The sequence below is a fragment of the Micropterus dolomieu genome, linkage group LG22, assembly GCF_021292245.1.
Source record: "Micropterus dolomieu isolate WLL.071019.BEF.003 ecotype Adirondacks linkage group LG22, ASM2129224v1, whole genome shotgun sequence".
NCBI lineage: Eukaryota > Metazoa > Chordata > Actinopteri > Centrarchiformes > Centrarchidae > Micropterus > Micropterus dolomieu.
Window position 1 is genome coordinate 25,004,323 of NC_060171.1, and position 25,136 is coordinate 25,029,458.

General features: G+C 40.9%; 1 protein-coding gene and 1 long non-coding RNA gene across 14 annotated transcripts in view; one reads left to right on the plus strand and one right to left on the minus strand.

The window, feature by feature from the left end:
* Nucleotides 1-23,185, minus strand: part of LOC123961265 — a 31,774-nt gene extending 8,589 nt beyond the window's left edge. The window contains exons 1-2 of the long non-coding RNA XR_006822698.1: nucleotides 23,138-23,185; nucleotides 12,182-12,273 (exon numbers count right to left, since the gene is read on the minus strand). This is a non-coding gene — a long non-coding RNA (uncharacterized LOC123961265). The remainder of the gene's footprint in view (nucleotides 1-12,181; nucleotides 12,274-23,137) is intronic.
* Nucleotides 1-25,136, plus strand: part of srgap1a (SLIT-ROBO Rho GTPase activating protein 1a) — a 96,500-nt gene that overhangs the window by 29,946 nt on the left and 41,418 nt on the right. For all 13 annotated transcript variants that reach the window (XR_006822694.1, XR_006822695.1, XR_006822696.1 and 10 more), the window contains exons 2-4: nucleotides 8,111-8,306; nucleotides 16,131-16,293; nucleotides 23,591-23,653. Coding sequence is in view for 9 of the 13 variants with exons in the window: in XM_046036493.1 (XP_045892449.1) it covers nucleotides 8,111-8,306; nucleotides 16,131-16,293; nucleotides 23,591-23,653 (422 nt within the window). In the remaining 4 variants the exon portion in view is untranslated. The remainder of the gene's footprint in view (nucleotides 1-8,110; nucleotides 8,307-16,130; nucleotides 16,294-23,590; nucleotides 23,654-25,136) is intronic.

The window sequence follows — 25,136 nt, forward strand, 5'->3', positions numbered from 1 at the left end:
ATATCTTACACTGCACTGTAATGTATTTTTATATTTTGCTATGTTGCTTTTATGTTTTATGTAAAGCACTTTGAATTGCCTTGTTGTTAAAATGTGCTTTACAATTAAATTTGCCTTGTTTGCCTGAGTTAAGGCCGAAACATGCTTCTCTTGGGAACCCCAAGGTGAAAGTGCACAGCGGTTGTTCTGAGACATTTGCATAAGTACTAGTTATGTTTATTTTGTCCTCTGTCGGAACAAGAATCCCACAAGGACTTGAATCAATCATCAGCTTGCTTCATGCCCCGATGTTTGCGTAGGTCCGCAGAGACGACCAACTTTACTCTGTTTGGTCTCAGTAAGTTAAACATTCACTGATACTATTATTGTTGTCACACAGTTTAGTTGTCCAGTTTAGTTGTCCAGTTTAGTTGTCCTCATTTACACACTATTTTTCGGTACCTTGGAAGTATACGTTGTGATTTGATCATGACTCATAAATGCTATCCAAGATAATTAGTCATTTCTGAGCAGCTGTAATTTAAGCCTATTTTATGTTTAAAATTCATCTACAGCACAACATTTAAATGACAACAACAGCTGTGTTGTGTGATTCACTATATTGAAATTCAAACTCAGCAATCACAAAGAGAGTTGTAGGTGACAGAAGGTAGCCTTTTTAACATGGGGCATGTAGAAAGCAGTTTTAAAAACAGATTTAGGGTCGAAAAATACCAGTTTGATGTAGAAAAAGAAGCAATTTCAAATGTACATGTCTTACGGTGCCTGGTTGACTCTGTTTTGAGTGTATATTAGTTTCAGGAAGTGTCAAACCTATAATTTCCTACGAAAGGTGGTAAGGTTTTAACATTAATTCCTCCAAACCTCAACTTGGTGTTACAGCTTCAATGGCCAATGTTTGACTCTGAAAATGAATGATTTAATGAGTTTCCTTGTGCAGTCATGAATGTAATTGTGTTAAATGATCCAGTACGCTTCTTTGTGTCAGTTCCATGGTAGCTTTGTTTTAATCCCCACATCCTCTGGAGATGGAAACAATTGCAAGGTTTACCCATTCATCAGAAGGGCCTGGTGGACTTTAACGCAGTTACATTTAAAACCACCCCCCTCCTTAGTGCTCATTGGTGGTCTCCCAGTTCAATCAAGGTTTTTGACAAAGTTTTGAGTCGTCCACGTTAATGATGTTTGTGGTTCAGTTGAGTGTGTAACTGCAGTGATAGGCACTCGTTCAGATTTACTATTGCTGAAACACATCCCTTGTGTCTAGTCGGTCTCTAAGTGGTTTATTTCCTTGAGTGCCAGACAGAAGGAGCTTCTTCTTGGAAATGCAAAGTATAATCAACAGTTTTTAATAGACCCATTGTATATTGTTAATTTATCAAGATTGTGGGAAGATTTAATGCTGATGAATGGAGCAGAGCCTTTTGGTAAGTTGATTACTGCATTAAGGACACGTGCCCATACATGCTCACACATACACACCGATGCTGATTTCACCCCTCTTTCACTGGAAGCTCTCTAATTGAGTCAGCAGTTGATTGGCTATTAAGTAGCTTGATGTACTCAGGTATTGATGGTATGCCATAAGGCTAAGGGATTTTTTTTAGCAAAGATATTTGTTGCCGTCTTAGAGTCTCGTCAAAGACATATTGTGTCAGTCCACTTTACTTACATATAAATGAGAGTATTCATTAAGCAGCAGGTAGGCGGTTCCCATAGCTCTGGTTTAGTTTAGTCCCCAGTTCAAGTGACGTTGACTAGAAGCCAGAAAGCTGAATTTCTTGTGAAAATAAACAGAAATACTTCCTACTCTACAGCTCATTAGGTGGTCAGAATGAGTGATATTCTAACAAACAGGGAGGTATACAATTACCAGAGCAACTGCATGAACAAGGATTTCTAATGTTGCAATAACCACAGTAAATCACAATTACAGACACTGCCACAAAACAGTAAGTTGGAAAGTGTACGTTGAAAGCAGTAAGTGTCAGCAGTGACACAGATCTTGCAGTCATCAAAGGAGGAAAAATGGTCGGTGACCAAATTACAGTCTATTGGCCACAAAAACAACCCAACAGTTTTGTCTGTCAGTCGAACCTCCCATCCTGGGACTGACGAACACTCAACAGCACACTTTTTAACTAACAAAATGCAAAACTGATAGAAAGCTTGTAATTGTGGAAAAGCTGCTATTCAGGACTGACCTAAATATGAAACTGGGCAAAACTGCATAACCTGCTGTAAGGAAGAAATACTTTTATTATAATTTTCCTGCACTGCAGTACTGCACTAGGTATTTCACTTAAGATTAAGTGAAAAATGCCTCAGAAATCTGCATTTAATTTTGTAAAAAAAAGTTTTTATTTTAGTAAATGACAAAATGCACTCCAGTCAACATTTGTATTCCTGGATATATTTTTATTGCAGAACAACAAAACAAATTGTTGAGATTAACTTGGAAGTAAGGATGCCTAGTAGCAGTACTGCATATCTCATGGTGGCTGAGCAACTAGTGATTAAGACAGAAGCTGAGAATTAATTAGGTCTGCAGTTTATAGTATGTCTTTCACAGAGTGCAACATCAGCCTTATCTGTTTTGGTTTACTAGCAGAAAGTGTTGTTGTCTTGTTGATTTGAGTTATAGAATAATTGACACTATCAGACAAAGTGTTTTTTGGGATACCAAATGAATACACACTATCACACCACTGGCAGCTCCTTCTATCATCTCTTTGAATAATGGACAGTCACATGTAATATGATTCTATTAATGAAAACAGGTACCCTATATGTTATGGTGCAGACTCTTTTCTGTCAGTGTTTCCCACAAAACCAAGAGTGGCTGTATAAACATGGATCAAACACCTTTTTTACAGTGGGGAGTATTTGATACACTGCTGATTTTGGAGGTTTTCCTATTTACAAAGCATGTAGAAGTCTGTAATTTTTATCATAGGTACACTTCAACTGTGAGAGACTGAATCTAAAACAAAAATCCAGAAAATCACATTGTATGATTTTTAAATAATTAATTTGCATTTTATTGCATGACATAAGTATTTGATCACCTACCAACCAGTAAGAATTCTGGCTGTCACAGACCTGTTAGTTCTTCTTTAAGAAGCCCTCCTGTTCTCCACTCATTACCTGTATTAACTGCACCTGTTTGAACTTGTTACCTGTATAAAAGACACCTGTCCACACACTCAATCAAACAGACTCCAACCTCTCCACAATGGCCTAGACCAGAGAGCTGTGTAAGGGACATCAGGGATAAAATTGTAGACCTGCACAAGGCTGGGATGGGCTACAGGACAATAGGCAAGCAGCTTGGTGAGAAGGCAACAACTGTTGGCGCAATTATTAGAAAATGGAAGAAGTTCAAGATGACGGTCAATCTCCCTCGGTCTGGGGCTCCTTGCAAGTTCTCACCTCGTGGGGCATCAGTGATCATGAGGAAGGTGAGGGATCAGCCCAGAACTACACGGCAGGACCTGGTCTATGACCTACAGAGAGCTGGGACCACAGTCTCAAAGAAAACCATTAGTAACACACTACACCGTCACTCCACTCACCATGTTTGGAGGAAGAAGAAGGATGAGTACAACCCCAAGAACACCATCATCATCTATGAAGCATGGAGGTGGAAACATCATTCTTTGGGGATGCTTTTCTGCAAAGGGGACTGGATGACTGAACCGTATTGAGGGGAGGATGGATGGGGCCATGTGTCGCGAGATCTTGGCCAACGATGACCTTTCCTCAGTAACAGCATTGAAGGTGGGTCATGGCTGGGTCTTCCAGCATGACAACGGCCCGAAACACACAGCCACGGGCAACTAAGGAGTGGCTCCTTAAGAAGCATCTCAAGGTCCTGGAGTGGCCTAGCCAGTCACCAGACCTGAACCCCATAGAAAATCTTTGGAGGTAGCTGAAAGTCCGTATTGCCCAGCGACAGCCCCGAGACCTGAATGATCTGGATGGAGGCGTGGGCCAATCCCTGCTGCAGTGTGTGCAAACCTGGTCAAGAACTACAGGAAACGTATAATCTCTGTAATTGCAAACAAAGGTTTCTGTACCAAATATTAAGTTGTGCATTTCTGATGTATCAAATACTTATGTCATGCAATAAAATGCAAATTAATTATTTAAAAATCATACAATGTGATCTCTGGATTTTTGTTTTAGATTCAGTCTCTCACAGTTGAAGTGTACTATGATAAAAATTACAGACCTCTACATGTTTTGTAAGTAGGAAAACCTGCAAAATCAGCAGTGTATCAAATACTTGTGCGCTCTGTCTGTCAGCTGTTCCTAGGACTGCACTCTTCTGGACAGAGACCTCTGATGTTTTACCCGGAATCTGCTGTAGCCACTCTCCCAGTTTGGGGGTCACGGCCCCCAGTGCTCCGATTACCACTGGCACCACTGTTGCTCTTACTTTCCACATCTTTTCTAGCTTCTCTTTCAGCCCTTGGTATTTCTCAAGCTTCTCGTGTTTCTTCTTCTTGATGTTGCTGTCGCTTGGGATTGCCACATCTATCACTGCAGCCTTCTGCTGTTTGTCGATCAACACAATGTCTGGTTGGTCAGCCATCACCAGTTTGTCAGTCTGGATCTTGAAGTCCCACAGGATCTTAGCTCGGTCATTCTCAACTACCTTAGGAGGTGTCTTGCGTTTTGACCGTGGGACTTCCGAACCATACTCACGGCAGATGTTCCTGTACACTATGACAGCTACCTGGTTATGGCATTCCATGTACGCACTTCCTGCCTGCATCTTACACCCTGCTGTTATGTGCTGTACTGTCTCAGGGGCATCCTTGCACAGTCTGCACCTGGGGTCCTGCCTGGTCTTGTACTGAGTGCCTGTTCTTGTGCCGCCATGATTAGTACTTCTGAGCTGTCCTTCAGTCCAGCCTTTTCCAGCCACTGGTAGGATTTCTTGATATCAGCCACTTCTTCTATCTGTCTGTGGTACATGCCGTGCAGCGGCTTGTCTCTCCATGAAGATTTTTTGTTTTCCTTGTCCTCACCCTCTGGTTTCTGCTGCCTGAGGTATTCACTAAGCCCTTCATCTTTGGAGGCCGTCTTCCTGATACTGTACTCATGGATCTTTAGTTTCATCCTGGACAGTGATCTTGACACTCACTAGCCCTTGGCCTCCCTCGCTATGCTTGGTGTCTCAGGGTGCTGGATTTGGGGTGAAACCCTCCATACATTGTGAGGCGCTTTCTTGTCTTGATGTCAGTAGCCTCTATCTCCTCCTTTTGGCCAGTTTATTATACCAGCGGGGTATCTGATGACTGTATGTGTTGAGGGCTCGGATCTTGTTTTTCCCCATTCAGCTGACTTTTCAGGACTTGCCTTACTCTCTGTAGGTATCTGGCTGTGGCGGACTTTCTTGCTGCCTCTTCATGGTTTCCGTTAGCCTGCGGCACACCACGGTATCTGTAGCTGCCCTGAACATCTGCAGTGTGGCCTTCTGGTTCGGTTCTGATCATTTTCCCTCTTTTGGATACCATGCGACCACACTTGTCCAGTCCGAACGACATTCCAGTGTTATTGCTGTAGATCCTGGTAGTGTGGATCAGTGAGTCGATGTCTCGCTCGTTTTTGGCATACAGCTTGATGTCATCCATGTAGAGGAGGTGACTGATGGTTGTTCCACTTCGGAACCGGTATCCGTAGCCAGTCTTTGTGATGATCTGGCTGACCTGTCGTCCTGGCTCCCCCTTGCCGTAGCATATTTGTTGTAACTCATCAGTCTCTAGTTGTGATAGGAGCTGCCGTTTGCGGATGTTAGAACACTGAGCTAGGAGTTGTTTCTTTGTCAGTGTTGATGATGGGTTTTGAAGAAGAATATATCCTACAGTCTCTGCATATAACCCCTGCATATAGATGCACATGAATGTCTTGTTCCAGTAGCCCATTTGTCATCAGGTTGCCTCGGTTCCCTAACACCTGACGCGGACCTTGTTGACCCGAGTATTGCTCTTATATTTAGGTGTGTGTGTGTGTGTGTGTGTGTGTGTGTGTGTGTGTATAAATAAAATCTCAACTTTAAGTGGGGACAATACCATGAACATTATTCTTTACCCTGAAACAATTACCATAGTCTTTTTCAGCTGAACTTATTACTGTTATATTGAAATATTTTGTCAGTGTGCCAAGAAACAGCCAGTAAGACCTTACAAGCTGTTACCTTTTTTATAATGACACCCAGTCCAGTGAGCTGTATGTATAATTTGTGAAGGCATGTTGCAGCCTTGGTATTTTTCTGCCTTTTAATATAAGGTATCTCTCTGCGCCCCTCTCTATTGGTGTCCACATGACTCTAAATCACCTCATTAGTCCGTTTCCTCTGCTCAAGATGTCTGGCCCAGGCTACCTTCCATTAGGAGAAATCCATTATACATGGCTGTGACCAGAGAGGACACATGGAGGAAACAATTTGTGTGTGTGTGTCTGTGTGTGTCTGTGTCAGTGTTTTAGATCCCACTTGCCCAGGATGTGAATTAAAATGAGGGGCGCTCTGACAGACATGATTCTTCAGAAAGGACCTCAGAGGGTAATTTACCTGCACATACAACTTGTTTAAGTGAGGCCTTCTGTCGCCCCTCTGCTTTTTAAAGTGGCTTGGGCGTACAGTCACAGGCGCTGATGATGGGGTGTGTGTGTGTTCAGAGCCTGCTCTGTGCTGTAACTCTGGTGTGATGGGATTTAGTTTCCATTCATTCTAGAGGTATATGCAGCTTTAATGAAACACCTGAGACCAGATTTACCATACTCACATCTCTACAAGCATTCAGAAGACCCATAACTGCGGGATAATAAGCTGCATTGGGCTGTGTACATGTGCTGTACTGTATCTACACGTCTTGCTGAGTCAATAGATTTTAGATATATAATGTTTGCATGCTTTTTTGTTAATGTGGGTTGTTCACCTTAATAGTTGATGGTAAATAAAGATTTGAAAGAGTGTCATTTTCAAATTGCAGAAAGAGAGCTGTGATAATGCTGTCATTAAAGGTCTAAGAGGTAAACATTTTCAACTGTTGCAGTTATATCTGATTTATTACAGCCAAATCTGTAGGTCATTAATGTCCATGAGTTGGCCAAACTAAAAATGAATCTCGTGACTTTTCTCTGGTTGTCTGGCTTTGTGTGCTTGTGTCTTAAAGAGGTGGCATTATGGTTTTTGGCTTTTTCCCTCTTCTTTATTGAGTTATATATCTTTTTTTGTGCATGTACTAGGTTTGCAAAGTAAAAAAGCCCAAAGTACACCCCAACAGGATCTCCCACAGAAAACACTGTTCTGAACTGCCTGAACACAGCTCGTTTGTAGTCCAGCCTTCCCTTTCTTGTGACGTCACAATGAAAATACGTGTCATAATGCTCGCAGAGCAACTACTTCGACACGCCCTCAAAAACACCGGTGGAAAAACAGTGAGCTGCAGCACACCTCTCCTCTCTCTTCCAAACATTAGCTACCCTCCAAGCAGTCAATGGACATGAAGTTGTTACTGTGATGTAGAGACAGAGCTCAGTTAAAACTTTATGGATGAAAGATACTTTTGTTACAGATTAAGAACTCATCACTCTGAAACTCTTGCTCCAGTCCAAATTGCCAACCTGGTCGGCAACATGTAGCCTACAGCTGAATCGAAGCTGTTTACCGTCTTTTCTGTGACCGCTTTTCTCTGCTTCGGAGTCCTTAACTAAGAACTGCGCATGTGCAGCTCCCAACAAATCATATAGAGACAAGATGTATCACTCCGTAGCTAAAACGAAGCCTTCAACACAGGGTGAAAAGAGTGTGCAGTATGACAAAAAATATGGTGTTTTTTGAAAATTAAACCTAGTAACCTGTTCTGGTACAACCCCTAAATAAGATTTTGTGTCTTTGGGCAAGAAACTGAGCATGAGCTGTTTGCTGTTCCATCAGTGTATGAATGTGTGAGAATGGCTCAATGCGTGTAACAGCAAATACAGTGCATTTACATTACTCTGATATTCTACATTTGTAGAATATATGTAAACCCAATTTCTCAGACGTCACGTTCTGACTCCAACCTAATATATTTGTTCTCTTCCTGCATCTCATCAGAGATCCGGGCCCAGTTGGTGGAGCAGCAGAAATGTCTGGACCAGCAGACAGAGATGAGGGTCCAGCTGCTGCAGGACCTCCAGGATTTCTTCAGGAAGAAGGCAGAGATTGAGATGGAATACTCCAGAAACCTGGAGAAGCTGGCTGAACGCTTCATGGCAAAGACTCGCAGCACCAAGGATCACCAGCAGTACAAGTGAGGAGACGCTGTCGTAGTGTTTGTCTGTGTTCAATTTGTTTAGGAAGTCATCTGGGTTCATTTATGGGCCTGGGGATACTCTTTGAGAATCAGAAATAAGGAGTGTCATTCTTAGTGTGCTGGTCTAATTTATTTCTAAAGTTTTTTTTATTGTGGCAGCTTACTGGATTTCAATTCAATGTTGATCGGATCTCTGTTTTAATGGGATCATTGTGTTGATCAGTTATATCAATCTTCATGTCATTTTCAAAGTCAGTCAAATGCAGCTCATTGGTGAAGTTTCATTTTTGTTTCTTTCATTTGTCTTTCAATCGTTCTCTATTTATTGCAAATATTACGTCCTCTGAAATTTAATTGCCAGATGGATCTCTTTTTCTTGGTTCTATCTGTACAAAACTACAGCTTGCTGTTTTAAAAATTCCAAAAGGTTTTTTCCATTCACAACAAAGTGAAGACGAATTTCTTAAGGCATCAGCGTTTAATGTGTAACACAAGCAGCTATATAACAAAGTTAAAATGTAAGTTGTGAAATATATGATAAACAAGAGCTTGCGCCAGAATTTGATGCCAACTCTTGAAAGGTTTTGATACTTTGGACATATTTTGGTTGATAATGAAAGATACAATACAGCTCACTTAAGACTGAATGGTGTTACTGTGGTGCTGTCACTATGCAAACATATTAGAGAAGTGGAAGAAGAAACTTAACCTTGGATTTCATTTGGTCTTTGGTCTCATAGAGAGCTATCCTGCCTGTGGAGATAAATAAATCTAATGAAAAGTGATTCTTTATTATCTACCTGCCTCTTGTTTCTCCGTCTGTCTCCCTCCCTTACCTCTGTCCCTCTGTGTTCTTGGTGCAACACAGTTTGACTGGGAGTCTTTTTGAGGATCTTGACTCAGTTAAGCGTGCTGTAGTTTTTGGCCATATTACATTGTAGGAGCCTGCTTGTGGAAAAAGCCAACATTAGCATATTGTTTGAACTTGTGGTGGAAATGAAAATAAAACGCATGTTTGTCCTCGCCGTCTGCAAATAGCCCCTGCTCTCTGTCTGAAGCTCCAATGGCTCTAGCAGCTGTGTGTGCCCATGTGTGTAACTGGTTGAAGGAACCCTGGTGAGGCGCTCTGTGGTTTCATCGCGTGTAATGTACAGTCTGGTCACTTCATTCACAGGTTAAACATTTGGCAAGTGCCTAGGAGCATATTTCTTAAGTAAACACAAGATGTCTGAATAACATTAAAAACCTTCCTGTGGGTTTTGAATCATGTGGCCTATATTTTTGTATTCACATAAACAGCACACATACAGTAAGGCTTCTGTGTTCTCCATATTCTCTAGGTTGTTATCATTGGACAGACTTGTCTGTGGTGAGAAAAAGTAGCTGTAAGCCGGTGGTCATATGACAAGTCAGCTTGCAAAGCGGAGCAGCAGAACCCTATGTTGCATTAAAATGAGCAGCTAAATCTGCAGTTAATTAGGCTAGACTAGCTGAATTGAAAAGGGGACCACCGCTATGGCTGTCAGTGGAGTTGTCAAGACAAGTTGACAAGATATCATTCTAACAGTCCGGAGTGGATTAACATGCACTATGTGTGACATGTTCAGTTTGTTTGCAAGACTATTTCCTCTTTTTATCCCTATTGCCCAGCCACATGCCTCCTCTCGATATACATTTGTTTCAGCTGCCATTACAAATCTTTATCAATAGGGTATAATTTGGAGGTTGATGCTATCCCTCCGTGGTCCCACCCCCCATCAGAACAGGCAAAGTTGCTAGAGAAGCTACAAAGTCATGATCCCACTCTGGCTTCCCACCAAGCTGCGAACATTGCCATTTGTGTTTCATGGTATTCATGGCAAAGGTGAAGGTATCACTGTTGTCTCTGCTGGTGGAGGGCAAACATTTGTTTTATCATATAGGGTACAGGTCTACATCTGCCCCTCTCTCATGCTCCTTTGAGCTAGGAAGAAGTTTTGGCACAGTAAGAGTTCAGTCAAGAATCCTCTACAGGAGTAAGATAAAGTTCTGTGTTCGTCAGAAAGCACAGACTTTGTGCCACCTGTGGGAGTATTGTGCCAGCTCACTGCTGGAGAAGAATCCATCATGCTTCAAGGGAAGTGCCCTGTGTTGAGCTGTGCTTCTATGTCTGAGTCTGACAAAACTGCACTGAGAAAGCAGTGGAAGATGGATGATGCCAACCCTGAAGTAAATATGGATGTTTTTAAACGCACAGACATTGTCTCTGACTACTGGTACTACAACACTTCTGGAAACATTCAACATGACACACAACATCTACATTAATATTCTTAATTTTATTTTATAACATCCCAAGAGATCATTATTGATTGCCTGTAAATAAATAGCATAGGTACTGAGAAATAAGTCTTCTTTGTAATAGTAATAATAATAATAATAATAATAGTAGTGGTTGATTCTAAATGGCAAGTGTAGTTCTACAATGCTTTAAGGGCTGAAAAATGAATCTAATCACAATTGCGATGTCATGTGCGCTTACATAACCGAAAACAGGTGCGATTTTAATAAAACCGAAAAGAGGTGTGTGACGCTGTCTTCTCTGTGTGCGCTGCAGTTTGCTCATTATCTCTGCCCACACCGGGCTCTCCCATGTGCCCCTAAAAACAGACAAGCCTACGTGCGATGAGAAAAGTTATTTATGAGTTATATATTTTCATCAACTGACCAATCACAGCCTGGATGGGGCGGGACATTAAAAGTAGTTTGACGTGCTACAGCAAATCATTAAATGTGGAAGAATATGATTATTGACAAGTTACATAGTATTAACAAATTCGAGACCAATGTAGAGACTTTTGCTTGCACTAGGATTAAATAAATAAAAACAACCCACAGAAATGGAACAGCTGTAACTGGATTAAATATTCGACTAGTGGTAGAATAGTATACTATTATATGAAATTATAATGAATGTAGTATATTATTGTTATACCAACAGTATACTATTAACTAAACATTATACCGTTTATTTAATTACAGTCATGTACAGTTCCTCCTCCAGGTTGTGGATAGAGACTCTGCATTAGACAGATTGAGCCGGTGCCAGTGTCCCAATATTTGCTGCTTCTAGCCGCCTCCTCCTTGTTGTTTTACATCTGTTTTACTAGTTATTTTCATAAATATTGTTTAACTTTTTTCAAGTTGAGAAATACACATTTCAAAATGTCAGTATTTTGCGCAATCCTTGATAATTAAGCTTGTAGACTCATAGTACCATTTGTTCCGTTAAAATCCAATCGCAATATTGTCCACAATAATTGCAATATGACTTTTTCTCCAAATCGTGCAGCCCTATTTATGGTTGTAAAAATACTTATTTGTCACAGGGATACATAAGAACAATTAGTTAAGTTAATTTTGACATAAGGGGTAACAATGCAGTATGTATATTTCTTTTCTTATTTGCTCAGTCTAAACACACCAGTGTCTTTGCCACATTCAGAAGCCAATGCTGTTTGTTCTGTTCTGCTGCAGGATTGCTTTACCTGCTACAAATGATACTCTACTTGTTTGACGGTGTAACACTACACTGACTACAATTTCACTTACATCAAACATTGTTGTTTTGCTCCAGAATTACACATGAAAACCCCATGTGTGTTTCTTTGGAAAAAAACCCCCAAAAAACTGTAAAGAGTCCCAGTTGAACTGGATAAGTAGTTGCTACATAGTCTAGGTAGGAAACTCTACAGAACACATGCTGTTCCACACATGTACTATGTTGGTCAAAACAGCAACGTGTGTGTCTGTGAGGGGAAGAGGGGAAAAAGGGAAAAGTTAACTTTTCTTCCTTTTTTCCTTCTCGTGATATAACAAAACAACAGACTCACGTCACAGTGTCCACGTCAGTGTCCAGCCCACAGTGGCAGTCTGTTGGAGAGCCATTGAGTCCTGTCTGCTTAGACCATTTGTGTTTCAGTGGCTGTTTGCAAAACACACACACACACAAATGAGCAATTATAGGCAAACATTCTTCTCTGTTTCTCCCTCTCCCTTAAACACACACACACACACACACACACGCACACGCGCGCACACACACACACACACACGCGCACACGCATGCACACACGCACACAAACCAGATACTGTATTATACAAAGTTTGTCTAGGGAGGGACATGGAGAGAGTAAGCAAAGGAATCATTGAATTATTTATAATGCCAAAGCCACAGCTAGGATCATCTTAAATATGCTGCTTTTATCCAGAATTACGTTCCTGGTTAAATGACTTCCTCCCTTTGTCTGTGAGGGTAAAAAGAACATGCTTGTAAAAATGCAACATGCTACGTTCTCTATATATTACCAGACTTTACTATCAGCTGTGCGTTCAGCTCGAGTGGCAAATATTCTTGATAACATTCTCATTTGACTAAACCTTAACCTCATTTGTGTGTGAACCTATTAACAGAACTAGACTTATTAATTAGGGATTTTAAACTGTAACCTTCCTTTACGTGATAGTCTTGGTCCGAATTAGATCAGCAGGCATACGGCTTCATTCCAAGTGATCGCCAGTAACTGTGCTGCAGCTATAAAGGCCGCCACCACTGTTCATTAATGAAAGATGTTATCACAAAAGCACTAGATGACTTCACCATGTTGCCGGTGATGCTGATAAGGGCTCCTGTTTCAATACCCTGCATACAGGAGTGGCAACTATCCTTCACTGTCCGCATCCTGCTACTGTATGAGAGTAAGAGTATGTTGATGTTGACCCGGTGAGTCTTGGATTTAGGCTGTATCAATGGACAGAACACACACACATATACACGTTGATAGGAGGCAGTAAGTTGCTAATGAGTTCTCCCTCCCTGCCTTTCCTGGACCTTAATATCCCCTTTCATACCTGTGTTTTAACCCCACTGGGGCCCGTCTATCTGTCGGTGAGTCTGACCTAGTTCCTGTCCTGGCTGAGGGGGAAATTATGACATTGAGAGATTTTCCTGCCATTATGTGGGGTAAGCAACTCCCAGAGGTTATTTTGTCGTCACAGCCTGTGTCAGTACCCCCCTTGTTTTCTCGCTCTGTTGTCTTTTAACTGCAGGCCTCCGGTTTCATTTAGTAGGTCAGCCTATTAACGAACAAACAACTTACTTAATAACTGTTGTGTGTTTCTTGGGAACACATCAGTGACTTCCCCCAAACTGTAATTCATCTCTTTTTGTAATTGTGTCACTTCCACTGTGTGACACACTTGTGCTTTAGTTTATTCTTTGACTCTTTTTATAATGTGTTTGATGTAGCCTTTCATTTAAAAAAATTGACTTCATTTGAAGGAATGGGGCTACTTTTGTTGGCTGTCTATTGTGTGTTCTATATAAGTTCTATAAGACCTGTGCATGTACTGATGCTGAATCAGGTCAACCTTTTCACAGTGAGGAGTCCTGCTGTGATTTCAGGGATAAGGTGGGTTGAAGCAAAGAGGAGAACAGGTCAAGCATTTCAAGTACTCAGTGAAAAGTCTCTGGTTAATCCTCCCCAATAGGCGTCTTTCACTTGAGCTGTTTTGCATCCCCAATCAAATTGGCTTCATTTTTTCACAACTAGGACAAAATGGTCACAGTTGGAAGGAGGGGCATCAAGCACAGCTGTTCATTTAGGAGGTTATTTTACACAATTAAGTAGAGGCTCATGATGTAATACGGCCATCTTCATGTCAGTGGCCACCTGCACACTATGCATCTGCACAAGCATCAGCATTAATAAATAAAAATACACATGCACACACACGTGCTGTCCTGGCATATCTGGATTCAGTGCCACAGAATGGCAATATTGCACTCTGCTGATACGTAATGCAGAAATGATTTATGGTAATCGCTCTTTGACTCTGTGTGTGTGTGTGAGATGCTGTCCAGCAGTGCTGTCGCTGGGTGACCGCTTCATTTATTTTCTTGTTTTTTAGCTTTCTCTTCCTTAGCACGTGTCATTAGTACATCACTGAGCTTTTAGCTAAATCAGTCTTTGAAAAATGACTGCTCTTGAATACTCTCGGATGTTTTTCAAGTCAACGTGTTTAGATCTTTATCAAATGTCATTTGCTTCCTGTTTTTGCAGATTCTCAGGAAACATTTTAACTAGTTGATATCCAGCAATTCATTTGGAGAAATGCTTAGTTTTTGCTCTGGCAGCAGATGTGCCAGGGCTGATGGTTAGTTCAGGGCTGGGTCACTTGCTGAGTGCAGGGTTTCACCTGTTGTGTTGACAAGTGCTGCTTGTCTATGCAAACTAACTTTGTGACAGGAGAGCAGAGGCGAGTCACCATATGGTTCCTGCAAGACTTGACCCCAGACCCACCTATAAAGCCTCACCCAAAAAACACACACACTTAGATTCTGTGCTTCTCTAGGCAGGCAGGAGGAATGTTATAGATTAACCCAGAGGAAGTCTGCCTGCAGGCCAGAGCTTATGCAGGGCCCCAGCTCGCTCTGGCCTGGACAATGTCCTACAGTTATCTTGGAAGCAGGCAGCACACAGTACAGGAAACAGTTCTCAGCCTCTATTTTACTCTTTAGCTTTTTTTGCGCTCGGATCTCTATCTTTCCTCTTTTCTGTGACCTCTCTTCCCTTGATTCACTGTCTTCTGCTGTCACAATTCATACGTAATTCTACTTTTCAACTTCACTTAAAATACATCCATTAAAGTGTATTTAAAGCCTGTGGCACACTTGTCCCTGGTTGTAGGAAGTCAGCTTGGCTCAGAGCATTGCAAGAGCTTCGCCCCAGAAATGTCACAGCTACAAAATATTTCCAACTTAACTGAGTAGTCCATGTAGTATATGGAGAGCTTTTCAGGCCCATAACCAGCAGTATATGGGACATTTAACACCAAGGGAGGCCTGTGATGCATCTCTCTTTTGCTTCTGTAACAGGCCATGGTGCACTTGAGATATTTGTAGACATCCTGCTAGTTGAGGAACTGCCACAATCTCCTTGTGAAAATGGCAAATATTGTCTCAAGAAATTATGACTAAGACACTGACGGGGATACAGACATACTGGAAAATCTTGAAATGCACGCTAACCATTAAGACATCCAACTAATTGTACACACCTGCTTGCTCCTCTGAGCAAAACTGCCAAGCTATGGAGTTGGTTTTAAGTCTGTACATATGTAACTTTACAGACGAGGTGAACTTTGCTTGTTTCTTATTTCACCGTTTTAATTATACTTCATTCTCTATCTTAAGTGTCACTCACTTATTGAATCTGCCTCGTTCAGTTCTCTTCACACTCACAGACCTAACGTAAGTTACCTCTGCTGCAAACACTTCAGCATGCCCTGCTTCTTTCTGTCTCTTTCTCCCTGAAGGCTATGTCTGCTCCAGTGATTTTTCTCCATCAGTAGTAGGCTATGTAGTATAAAGTTGCCGAAAAAACCCAGAACTTGTCTTCTGGACTTTTCCACCCACGACTCTGTTCACAGCAGCAGCTGCGCTGCATGTTGAGGAATCGTGTTGACGATGTAGCCTTTCAAAACAAAACTGACGTTGTAGCTAACGAATGACATCTCACTGGTGTGTTCACTGTCGCTTTACCAGATCCACTCTTGTAAAATATCTACCGTGTTGTGACTTGTAACGCAATAACTGTGTTTCTCTGATAAATGCTGCAATGTGTGTTGCCTAACCTGGGCAGACCGCCAAAATAAAGTGTATGTGTGGGGAAACACTGACTGTGATTGTTTTTTCTTTTTAAAAGCCAGGTCTTCAGCAGTGTCGACACTGGCACTGTGTCTCCCTGATCTGAAACCTGCCTGTTTCCCTGGTTTATTTAGGAAAGACCAGAACCTGCTGTCCCCAGTCAACTGTTGGTACCTGCTGCTGAACCAGGTGAGGAGGGAGAGTAAGGACCATGCCACACTGAGTGACATCTACCTCAACAACGTCATCATGCGGTTCATGCAGATCAGTGAGGACTCCACACGGCTGCTCAAGAAGGTGAGGGTGGTAAATACACATGCTATGATTATACTTAAAGCTAAATGTGACTGTCAAGACACTTCATAAGAGAACTTTTCTACACAGATAACCACATTTTGGTCATAAAATAGTGACAACTGAAGCCACTGCCTTGTTTTAATGGTGATTTATCTATGACCACCAGAACCACCACGGACAACTTGTAATGTCACAATAGGTATGATGTAATCTTTGTGGTCTTTAAGTCATTTCCAATATGGTAGAAAATAGAGGTGCTTTGTGGTTGAAGAGGAGAATAAAGAACATGGCATTTTTGGGCTGAGAGGGCATCCAAAAATTTAACAGACTGAAAAGAAATATTTTAAATAAAACATCTGACGACGACAACAAACTTGCACAGGAAGTCATGAGAACGTAGTACGTTCTCACCATTTCCATGACTCTTTCTTGCCCCTAAAGTGTCTTTCTTTTTTCTTTTTTTCTTCTGCTTCAACTTGTTTTTACTTTCTACTGTACTGATGTTTGACCTCTACTAGAAGAGGTCAGATGTGACTCTTCTTTGATCAACAAAACAGAAGTTTGATCTCACCACTAATATAATCCAGATCTTTCACAGTGGTCAGCTCAGGCAGTGGCGTCTCCAGTCACTCATGTTATATAAACAGTCTTTCACTTTCAATTAACCCATTCATTTGACAACGAAGTATATTTAGTTGCATGATATGCTGGTTATATACAGTATATATTCAGCTTTGTGTTTGATGGGATCAAAACTCTGTTGGGCTCCTGTGGTTTAGTTTTGTGAATTAAGGGTAATGCAGAGGAGCCTCGGTCACCACAGTTACAGATCAGTATGCCTTTACCCTCCCGTCTGTAGACTGTGGCTTCATGACTGAAACCCGGCCTATGCTGCCTTTTCTGCCACAAAGACGACAACTCCCTAAAAGATTATGAGCTCCTATGCTGCAGGAGTCACATGAACTCACCGCAGGCCTAAATTACAAAGTGGCTTTTCTTCAGAGGAGCGCCTTTGTGTCAGTTTAGCTTGTGCGACTTTTTCTCTCCCCCCCCCCCCCCCCCCCCCGTTTTTTTTTGTGCCACTTTACTGCAAACCCTGACCATTTAACCTCCCAGACTAAAAAATTAAAGTGAGTGTCTTTCGTTCTCAAAGTAATTAACATCTCTTGATGGTTGTGGTTTCATCTAATTGTATGGGGGCGTGGTCTTTAAATACTCACTTGAACCCCCAACACACAAACGGGAAGCTACAGCAGTCATTTCCTTTTGATACTGTTTAAAAGCTTATGGTTCTACTAATGAGGCCAGATGTGAAACAGCCAGCCATTTTTCAGATGTTACTCTATTTGCCTCCCCTGACTCAACACACTTTGATGATCATGATAGACTACCATCACTGCTGACATTTACAGTTTTAGTGCAATTCTGAAGACACTTTGCCAAATCCTCACAACCTGCAGGGTAGTGTACCCCCACAACAGTCCTATCATTGCTCCTTCCTCATCATTACTGCTGTGGAATCTGCAATCTCTAACCACATTATGTTATAGTTGTCCCTTTTAAAGTTTGCAACGCAGGTTCTCAGTGGATCCAGGTGACATTGTGCAGACAAACAGCAGACTGGTGGGAGGTCCCAGTTCACAGGAGACCTGAGACACAGCTCGCCCTCTAATTAAAGCTTTCCTGAGCCTTTGATCTTAGCAGAGCTTCAGTAACGAGGCACAAACAACAGAGAAGTCCCCCATGTTACATGGGCTCCCTCACAGTTTTGAGGAGACAGTTGTACTGTTGTCATCCTTTCTGCACATCAAAGACCTGTGTTTTTATTTCCTTGTATGTTGAGGTCTCATGCTGTGAGGTGGAATACCAGAGAAAGACGTAGAAGAGTAGTCCCGTTGTCTTCGTCAACATCCTGTTGACCTGCCATTTTTCTTCAGTGCTGCATTGTCGTCACTTTTTTTAAACAACTACAGCCATAAATTCTTTTAGAAGCACCCCATTTTGGCTTTTTATGTTTGAATACAAGAATCATAGTAGTGGACCTCACTTTTCTTTCTCTCTTTTTGTTTGGACAGATCTTATCACATGTATTCTGTTTTCATTATTCATACAACCAGCTCTTTGTTTTTCTCTGCCCTGTTTTATTTATGGAAGTCACGTTCTGTGGCTGCAGCTACAAGGTGGATTTTTCAAAGCTCGAGGCAGTGTTGAACTTTTCCACAGGCAAAGCATGTGCTGGATAGTGTTTATTTTACAATAGGGTCACTCCGTGTCTTGTTATATTTTAGATTTTGCTCAAGCCTTATGTATATACTATTTGAGACAAAAAAAAAATGTTTTATCATTTGAGAATTGCATAATGTTTTGCCACTGGGAATGTCATTTCCTTCCCTAAAAAATCTTAGGCAGGGAACAGTATCTTTTAACATTTAACTCTTAAAGCCATGAAATTTGGAAGGGCTGTCCAGCAGATCAAAATGATAGAAATGCACAAGCAGTTGTCATATTTACTATTTATGTACTTTTATTTATTTATTTACTATATACTTCCAAAATATGCAGCTTTTGATTGATGTTATACTAAATTTCAGGGGATCTAAACAAAGCAGAATCCAATATATGATGAGCCACGGTTGCAATTTGTTGCCTTACTCCTGATTCCAAAATGGCGACATGGACTCATTCCCACAACCCAAAAATATTACGTGAAAAGGGGTCCAAATTTTGCGTGTTATGTTAGAAGTTCCTTCCATGTTGTTTTCATGCTTAAATTTAACAAGAATTGAGGCTTAATATGTCTAATGTTTGGTACCATTGTGCCTTTTTGTTAAAATTGTACCTGTGCATGCTGACCATATCTGGCAACCTAAAACACTGCAACTGCTGATTGGTAGATAAACAGATTAAAAACACTTAACTCATCCCAAAACCACACATTGGCAGTTTGGACGACATTTCTGTTCATGTGCATGTTAAACTAACAAGATACATTGTGAAAATAACGCAGACAATGCCAGGCTAGCTGTTTCCCTCTCTAGTTTAGTCTGTATGTTAAGCTAAGCTAAGCATGATCTTCTCATCTCACTCTTGTAAACTGAAAATTTCAAATGGTATTTCTCGAAATGTTAAACTATTGTTTTGACATCTAAAATAAAGGACATCATATCTATGTCATTTGGTCAAAGCATGTTTTTATGAAATACATCAGCTAAGACCTTGTCTGACTTTCTACTGTGTACTGTGTTATCGTGACAAGACACTCTGATGTATGCTGAGCGCCACACATGCACAGGCCCCGCAGGGTGTACAACTGCCATCTCTATACCATGATTAATGTCAGTGGCAATATGAAACCCACCATTCCCCAAAGGCTGACTTGGTTTCTCCTCTCTGGGGTTGTTTGTTCTTTCTAATGTGGTTGGAATACAGATGGTATGAGCTTAAAAGGGGAAACCCATTTGTAGGAGCTTTTTAATGAATTTAGACCAAATCACAAATTAAATCAACATCAGTTACACAACATTTAGTAAACAGCCCTTATATCTTATAATCTGAGGGGGTGTGTGTGTGTGTTTCATGTTGTTATCACTGTGGGGACTAAGTTAAGATGTGGTTTTAGGGTTCAGGTTAACTTTGGGTTTAAGTTAGGGTAAGGGGCTAGTGAATGCATTATGTCAATGAGTTGTGATGTCAATGTGTGATTATTTCAGAGTTCTTGAAGGCATCATGTTAGGTGTAGCTTTTCTGGTGAAAGAACTCTAAACACGTCTTGAATGTAATGCCCTTTTTACTTTACTCTCTTCGTCTTTACTTCTCTCACGCACACTCTCTCGCAGCTCATGTGATCCCTGAGAAGGCTTTTCATTGAGGTCTGGATCACTTCCCAGCTGACGAATGTTAGATCTGACAGATAGTCAAAGGTACTGTCCTCTGAGCTGATGGTTGCTAATGGATTTTCCCACAGGAGAAGGCCTGCGTCTTTATGATCTGTATGATAGGCAAGAATCCGTAATGGATAGGCAGTTTACTTAAAATATGGTACTGACAATTGCAGATCTACTGTGAACTTGAGGACCAGATTATACTTTCATTTACTGAAAACTCAATACCTTTCTGTAGCTCCCTTATCTCCACTCAATTATCAAACATGCTCGAGTTTGAATCTTGCCAAGTTTGGTGCTTCTAAAGCTCTGGGTATCCCTGTGATTAGGTAAGCGCTACAAATCAGGGAACTGATAGACCAGGTGGCGGTTGGGAAGATGTTGCCAATCGGCCAAGACACCCAGCATGACACTCTAATTTCAGACATTCAGCTTGGCAGCCGGTAACTGAGAGTGTAATCCTCTTTGCTGTCTATTCACATGCTTGAACATTGTGCAGCTTTACCTGTGAGTGACTGGTGAAGAACAAGCGTGAGAGTCTGCGTGCACAAGTTTGCTTCTATCTTTGTCTGTTACATGTTGAAAGCAGAGTCTTTTGTATCTCTGGGAAGTGGCATCATTGTGAGTCAGAAGGAACATGTTTGTAAACTTACCTGGATAAATGAGGTGTGACCTCAATAGAGCCCTTTATCTGTTGCCAGCACCTACATGAAGCCACAAATGTGCAAGGCAACAGAGAATGTATTAGTCATCTAATCAAGGCAGGAAATCCCAGGCATTGTTCAATTTTATGCTATTATTGCCATGAACACTGCTTTGGGATTTGAGTAACTAGTGATCATTTCTTGAAAACAACTCGAATGGATGCAATGTCACAAATGTGTTGAGTTTGAGAGGTTGTGATTATTTGGCCGTAGTCTTGCTTCAGCTTACCTCTGTGTATGCTTTGGACCTTGCAGCTAAAACCAGCAGATGGACTGCTCACAAATTCTGGTTGTCATAAATTGCAACCGGTTAAGAACATGTGTAATGCATATTTTACACAACTAACGCTGTTCAACAATCAACAAGAAGCCTTACAATCCTAGTTACGTTTATGTTCAGTGATTCTCACCAAAAGTGCATTGTGTGTAACTCTGAGGTCTAACAGATGTAATGAATGAGTTTCCTTCCTCATAAAACATTTGCCAAGCCATATTTACTCCTTTTAGCCGACCTGGGTCCCTCACACCAAAGGCATGTGTCTAATCCACTGCACCATTCCTGCATCTCATGGTTCGATTTATATTTTAAATCCTGCATTGTTTACTTCCGTGTTCGCTTTCAAGTGTGCCATCTTCTTATTTCTTGCATGATAAAAACAAAACAGGATCCCCACCAATAAAAACATCACCCCATAGTACTATTGGTAAAACAACTTCACAGGGGACCTTTTTAATTTTGATTTATGGCCATTGTCGATATAGCTTTAGTTTATTTTTCACCATCATTGCTATTTAATCTTCAAAGCACTCCATTTTTGATCAGAAGTAAATCACCTCTCTATCCCACTACACTTGGTGGTTCGGTACCCTCTCAGAACCCTCTCACGGCCTTTTGCTGGGAGTGGCTCCCAGAATGAGATTTTTCCTGAGGATAATTGGGTTAGAGGCAGACCTGGAGTGCAGCCAAGGCTGTAACATCATCCAGGTAGCAGCATGTGGTATCAAATGTAGTAGAGAGATAAAAAAAATTCAGTGTCATGACTCATAATCTCATAAACATGTGATACAGTATATGAGTCAGTGTGAAGGAAATATGGCAGCTCCACAGTTAAATTAATAGTGAAAGCCCCTCTAAATCCATCACGGCATCATTGCCACATAACCGTGAGATGCATTAATGTGGGAGTGTGTGTGATAGTATTACTGAGTCAGCCTTGTGGCATGGCAGATTGAGTTAACATACTTGGGAAAAATCCTTCACATTGAGTCCGTAGAAGCCAGATAATGTGTTGAGCATGTGGACAGTGAAACTCAAGCTGTGTTCGACGATTTCAGTGGAAAAGTCATTGCGACACTGATACCACTTTCACACAGAAACTCTGTATTTGAAACCAGATAATGAATCCACTGCTCTGTTTTGTATTTGTACCATTCAAACCAAGGGTCAATGTCTGGTCGTTGTCCACCATTCAGATGAAATCTAATAAACAGTACTAGGGATGGGGATTGTTAATTTTTATTGATATTGATACCGTTATTGAGACTGCTTAAAGATCCGATTCTTTAGTGATACCACTATCAATACTTTACTATTATTTAGTGATGGTTATTTGGTAAGACCAGACCCAACGGGCATGAGGTAGGCCTGCACGGTATGAGGAAAATATTCAATGTGCAATAACGTTATATATTGACATATTACTTGCGATAAATAAACATATATTGAAGTATACATATTAACTGCCTGGTTGTTTTAATTTAATATTTTAAATACAGCTAAATGTTGTTTCTAGACAACAGCAAAGTTACTCAATAACTTATCTGACATCACAAGTAGTGAGTGACGTTTAGAAAGAATAACATCAGTCTGTATCAGTCCCTCCTCCTCTCTCGCTGGCTGCAGGTAACGTTACCAGGTAGGAGGAGGAGCGGCTGGTTTGTCTCGGCCAGCAGCTGAGTTTTTTAGACTCCAGACCAGTCTGTGCTCCAGACAGACAGCTTTCTATTTAGCTTGTTTGTAAGGTTTGGCTAATGCCAAGCTAGCGTTAGCTGTGCTTGTATAAAACATACAGGATGAGATATTGAGGAAAGAGATGATTAAATTAACCATTTCTACATGTTTAATGTTACCTTACAGACAGGTGTATTGATAAAGTATTGTCTTTTTACTTGCGAAGGTTTTATTGCACGTACTTACAGTAATGAGCATAGCTGTCATCAACTAACGTTACAGTAGTTTGGAGCTAACTTAACCCTCACCGTATTCCACCGCCACGGCGCAGCCTCTCGCTCTGCTGCAGGTGTGTGTGTGTGTGTGTAGCCGACAGAGAGCAGGCAGAGACTGCAGCCTGATGATTTTCGTATCCGTTGCTTTTCAAATTAAATCACATTTGACGAGACATAATGTTACATCATAGGACCCGCAAGTCTTGATAGCAGTATTGATAAGCTCGAACCTTAATGATTTTCAGGTTTTGAGAAATTATGGGACCGGGTCTCGATCCCCATCCCTAAACAGTACTGTACAATGGTGTGTATTTGTTAAACTGACTTGACAAGTTTCATTTCAATAAAAGTAGCAGCTGCAGTGTTTAAAATGAATATTCAACTTGGCATACAGTACTGACAATTTTTTATTTGGGAAAACTGTGTATTTCATTGTCTCAAATTACTGATTTGTTGTAATTGTTTTTTCTTCTCTTTTTTTTTCAGAGCAAGGAAATAGCCTTTCAGCTCCAGGAAGACTTAATGAAGGTCCTAAATGAGCTGTACACAGTAAGTAGTAATAACTGCCTCTGTTTTGTTTTTTCTGTGGTTTAGATGGGTTTGTTGCGCTAAGCTGAGTAGCTTCTAGCTTTTTATAACAGCTTCAAGTCTTTAACCCTGAAGTTTAAAGATGTCTGGGGGATCAAAATTTAAACATTCAAACAAATAGACTACAACCAAAGGTTGCTCAAGCTCAGTGGCGGTTCTAGACCAATTTTATTGAGGGGGCCATGCTGGGGCCAGTTGTTTTGTCAGAGGGGCCCATTCAATCCGGGACAAAAGAGACAGAGCCAATGTTCAAGCTTTCAAAATGTCTTGTTTAGTATATAATGTAATGTTTATTACATTACATTGTTATTAATCCTGGTCTGAAGTATACACAAAATTAAATAAATTAGGCCATCATCTGTGCTTTATAAAGGGGGGATACGTTTTATGGCAGGTTGAAAATACAGTCTGAAATAATTGCTTGGAAAATAGAAACTTCTCCATATTCACCCCTGTTATTAGTCCTGATGTGAAGTATCCACAAAATTAAATACTTGATAGTAGGCCATCATCTGTGCTTTATAAAGGGGGATACATATTTTGGTGGACTGCATGTCCAGCCTGGTAGGACCAGTAGGCTACTGTTTGTGTATGAAAAGTGTTGTTTAAATGCAATGCATTATTAAATTGTTATGATAATAATTTACCCTTTAAGGAGGAGGACTCCGAACAATTTCCAGCAATATCCAAAGGCTATCCATGGAGTACAAGGAGAAAATATTGTCTACAATGCTGCATACAGTTTAATGGACATTTCGTCGCAAGGAAGATATATTTCTATGATCACTGTAGATCAGGGCTATTCCATTACAGATTCGATTGGGCCGCATTTTAAAACCAGGACACAGAGATGGGCCGGACATTTTCTCATGAGTTGGGATCATTAGGATTTTATTGATACACCTGTATTGGTAATCCTTATTGGTTCAGTTCTTTATCGATGCTCTTATCAGTCCTATTTATTACTAAATAAGTGAATATGTTATTTAAAAATGATCAGATTAAATTATTAACTAAATGTTGTTTCTAGAGCAGCAACAGGATTTACAACAGCAAAGTCACTAATATCTCACTGGAAACAAATCTGACATGTCAGTAAAATAAATCATATTCCTGACACATACTGAGTGAAGTTTAGAAAGAATGAACAGCTCAGTCCCTCCTGTCCTCCTCCTCCCTCTGCTGCTGCTGGTAGAGCAGAGGTTTGGTCTGTTTCCACCAACTGAGTTTATAATGTGTCATATTTTAATGTACGTGGCAAACTAAGCTGAGCAGTTACTAAAGACAGAGAACTTTCACTTGAGCTTGTTTGTAACAATAAGCAATATTAACTGAACTAGCGCTGTGCTTGTGTAAAACCAAAACACAGCTGCGGGGGGGTCCAAGATCTGTGTTACAGGAGCACTGGCCCCTGTTGCCGCCCCCCCCCCCCCCCCCCCCCCCC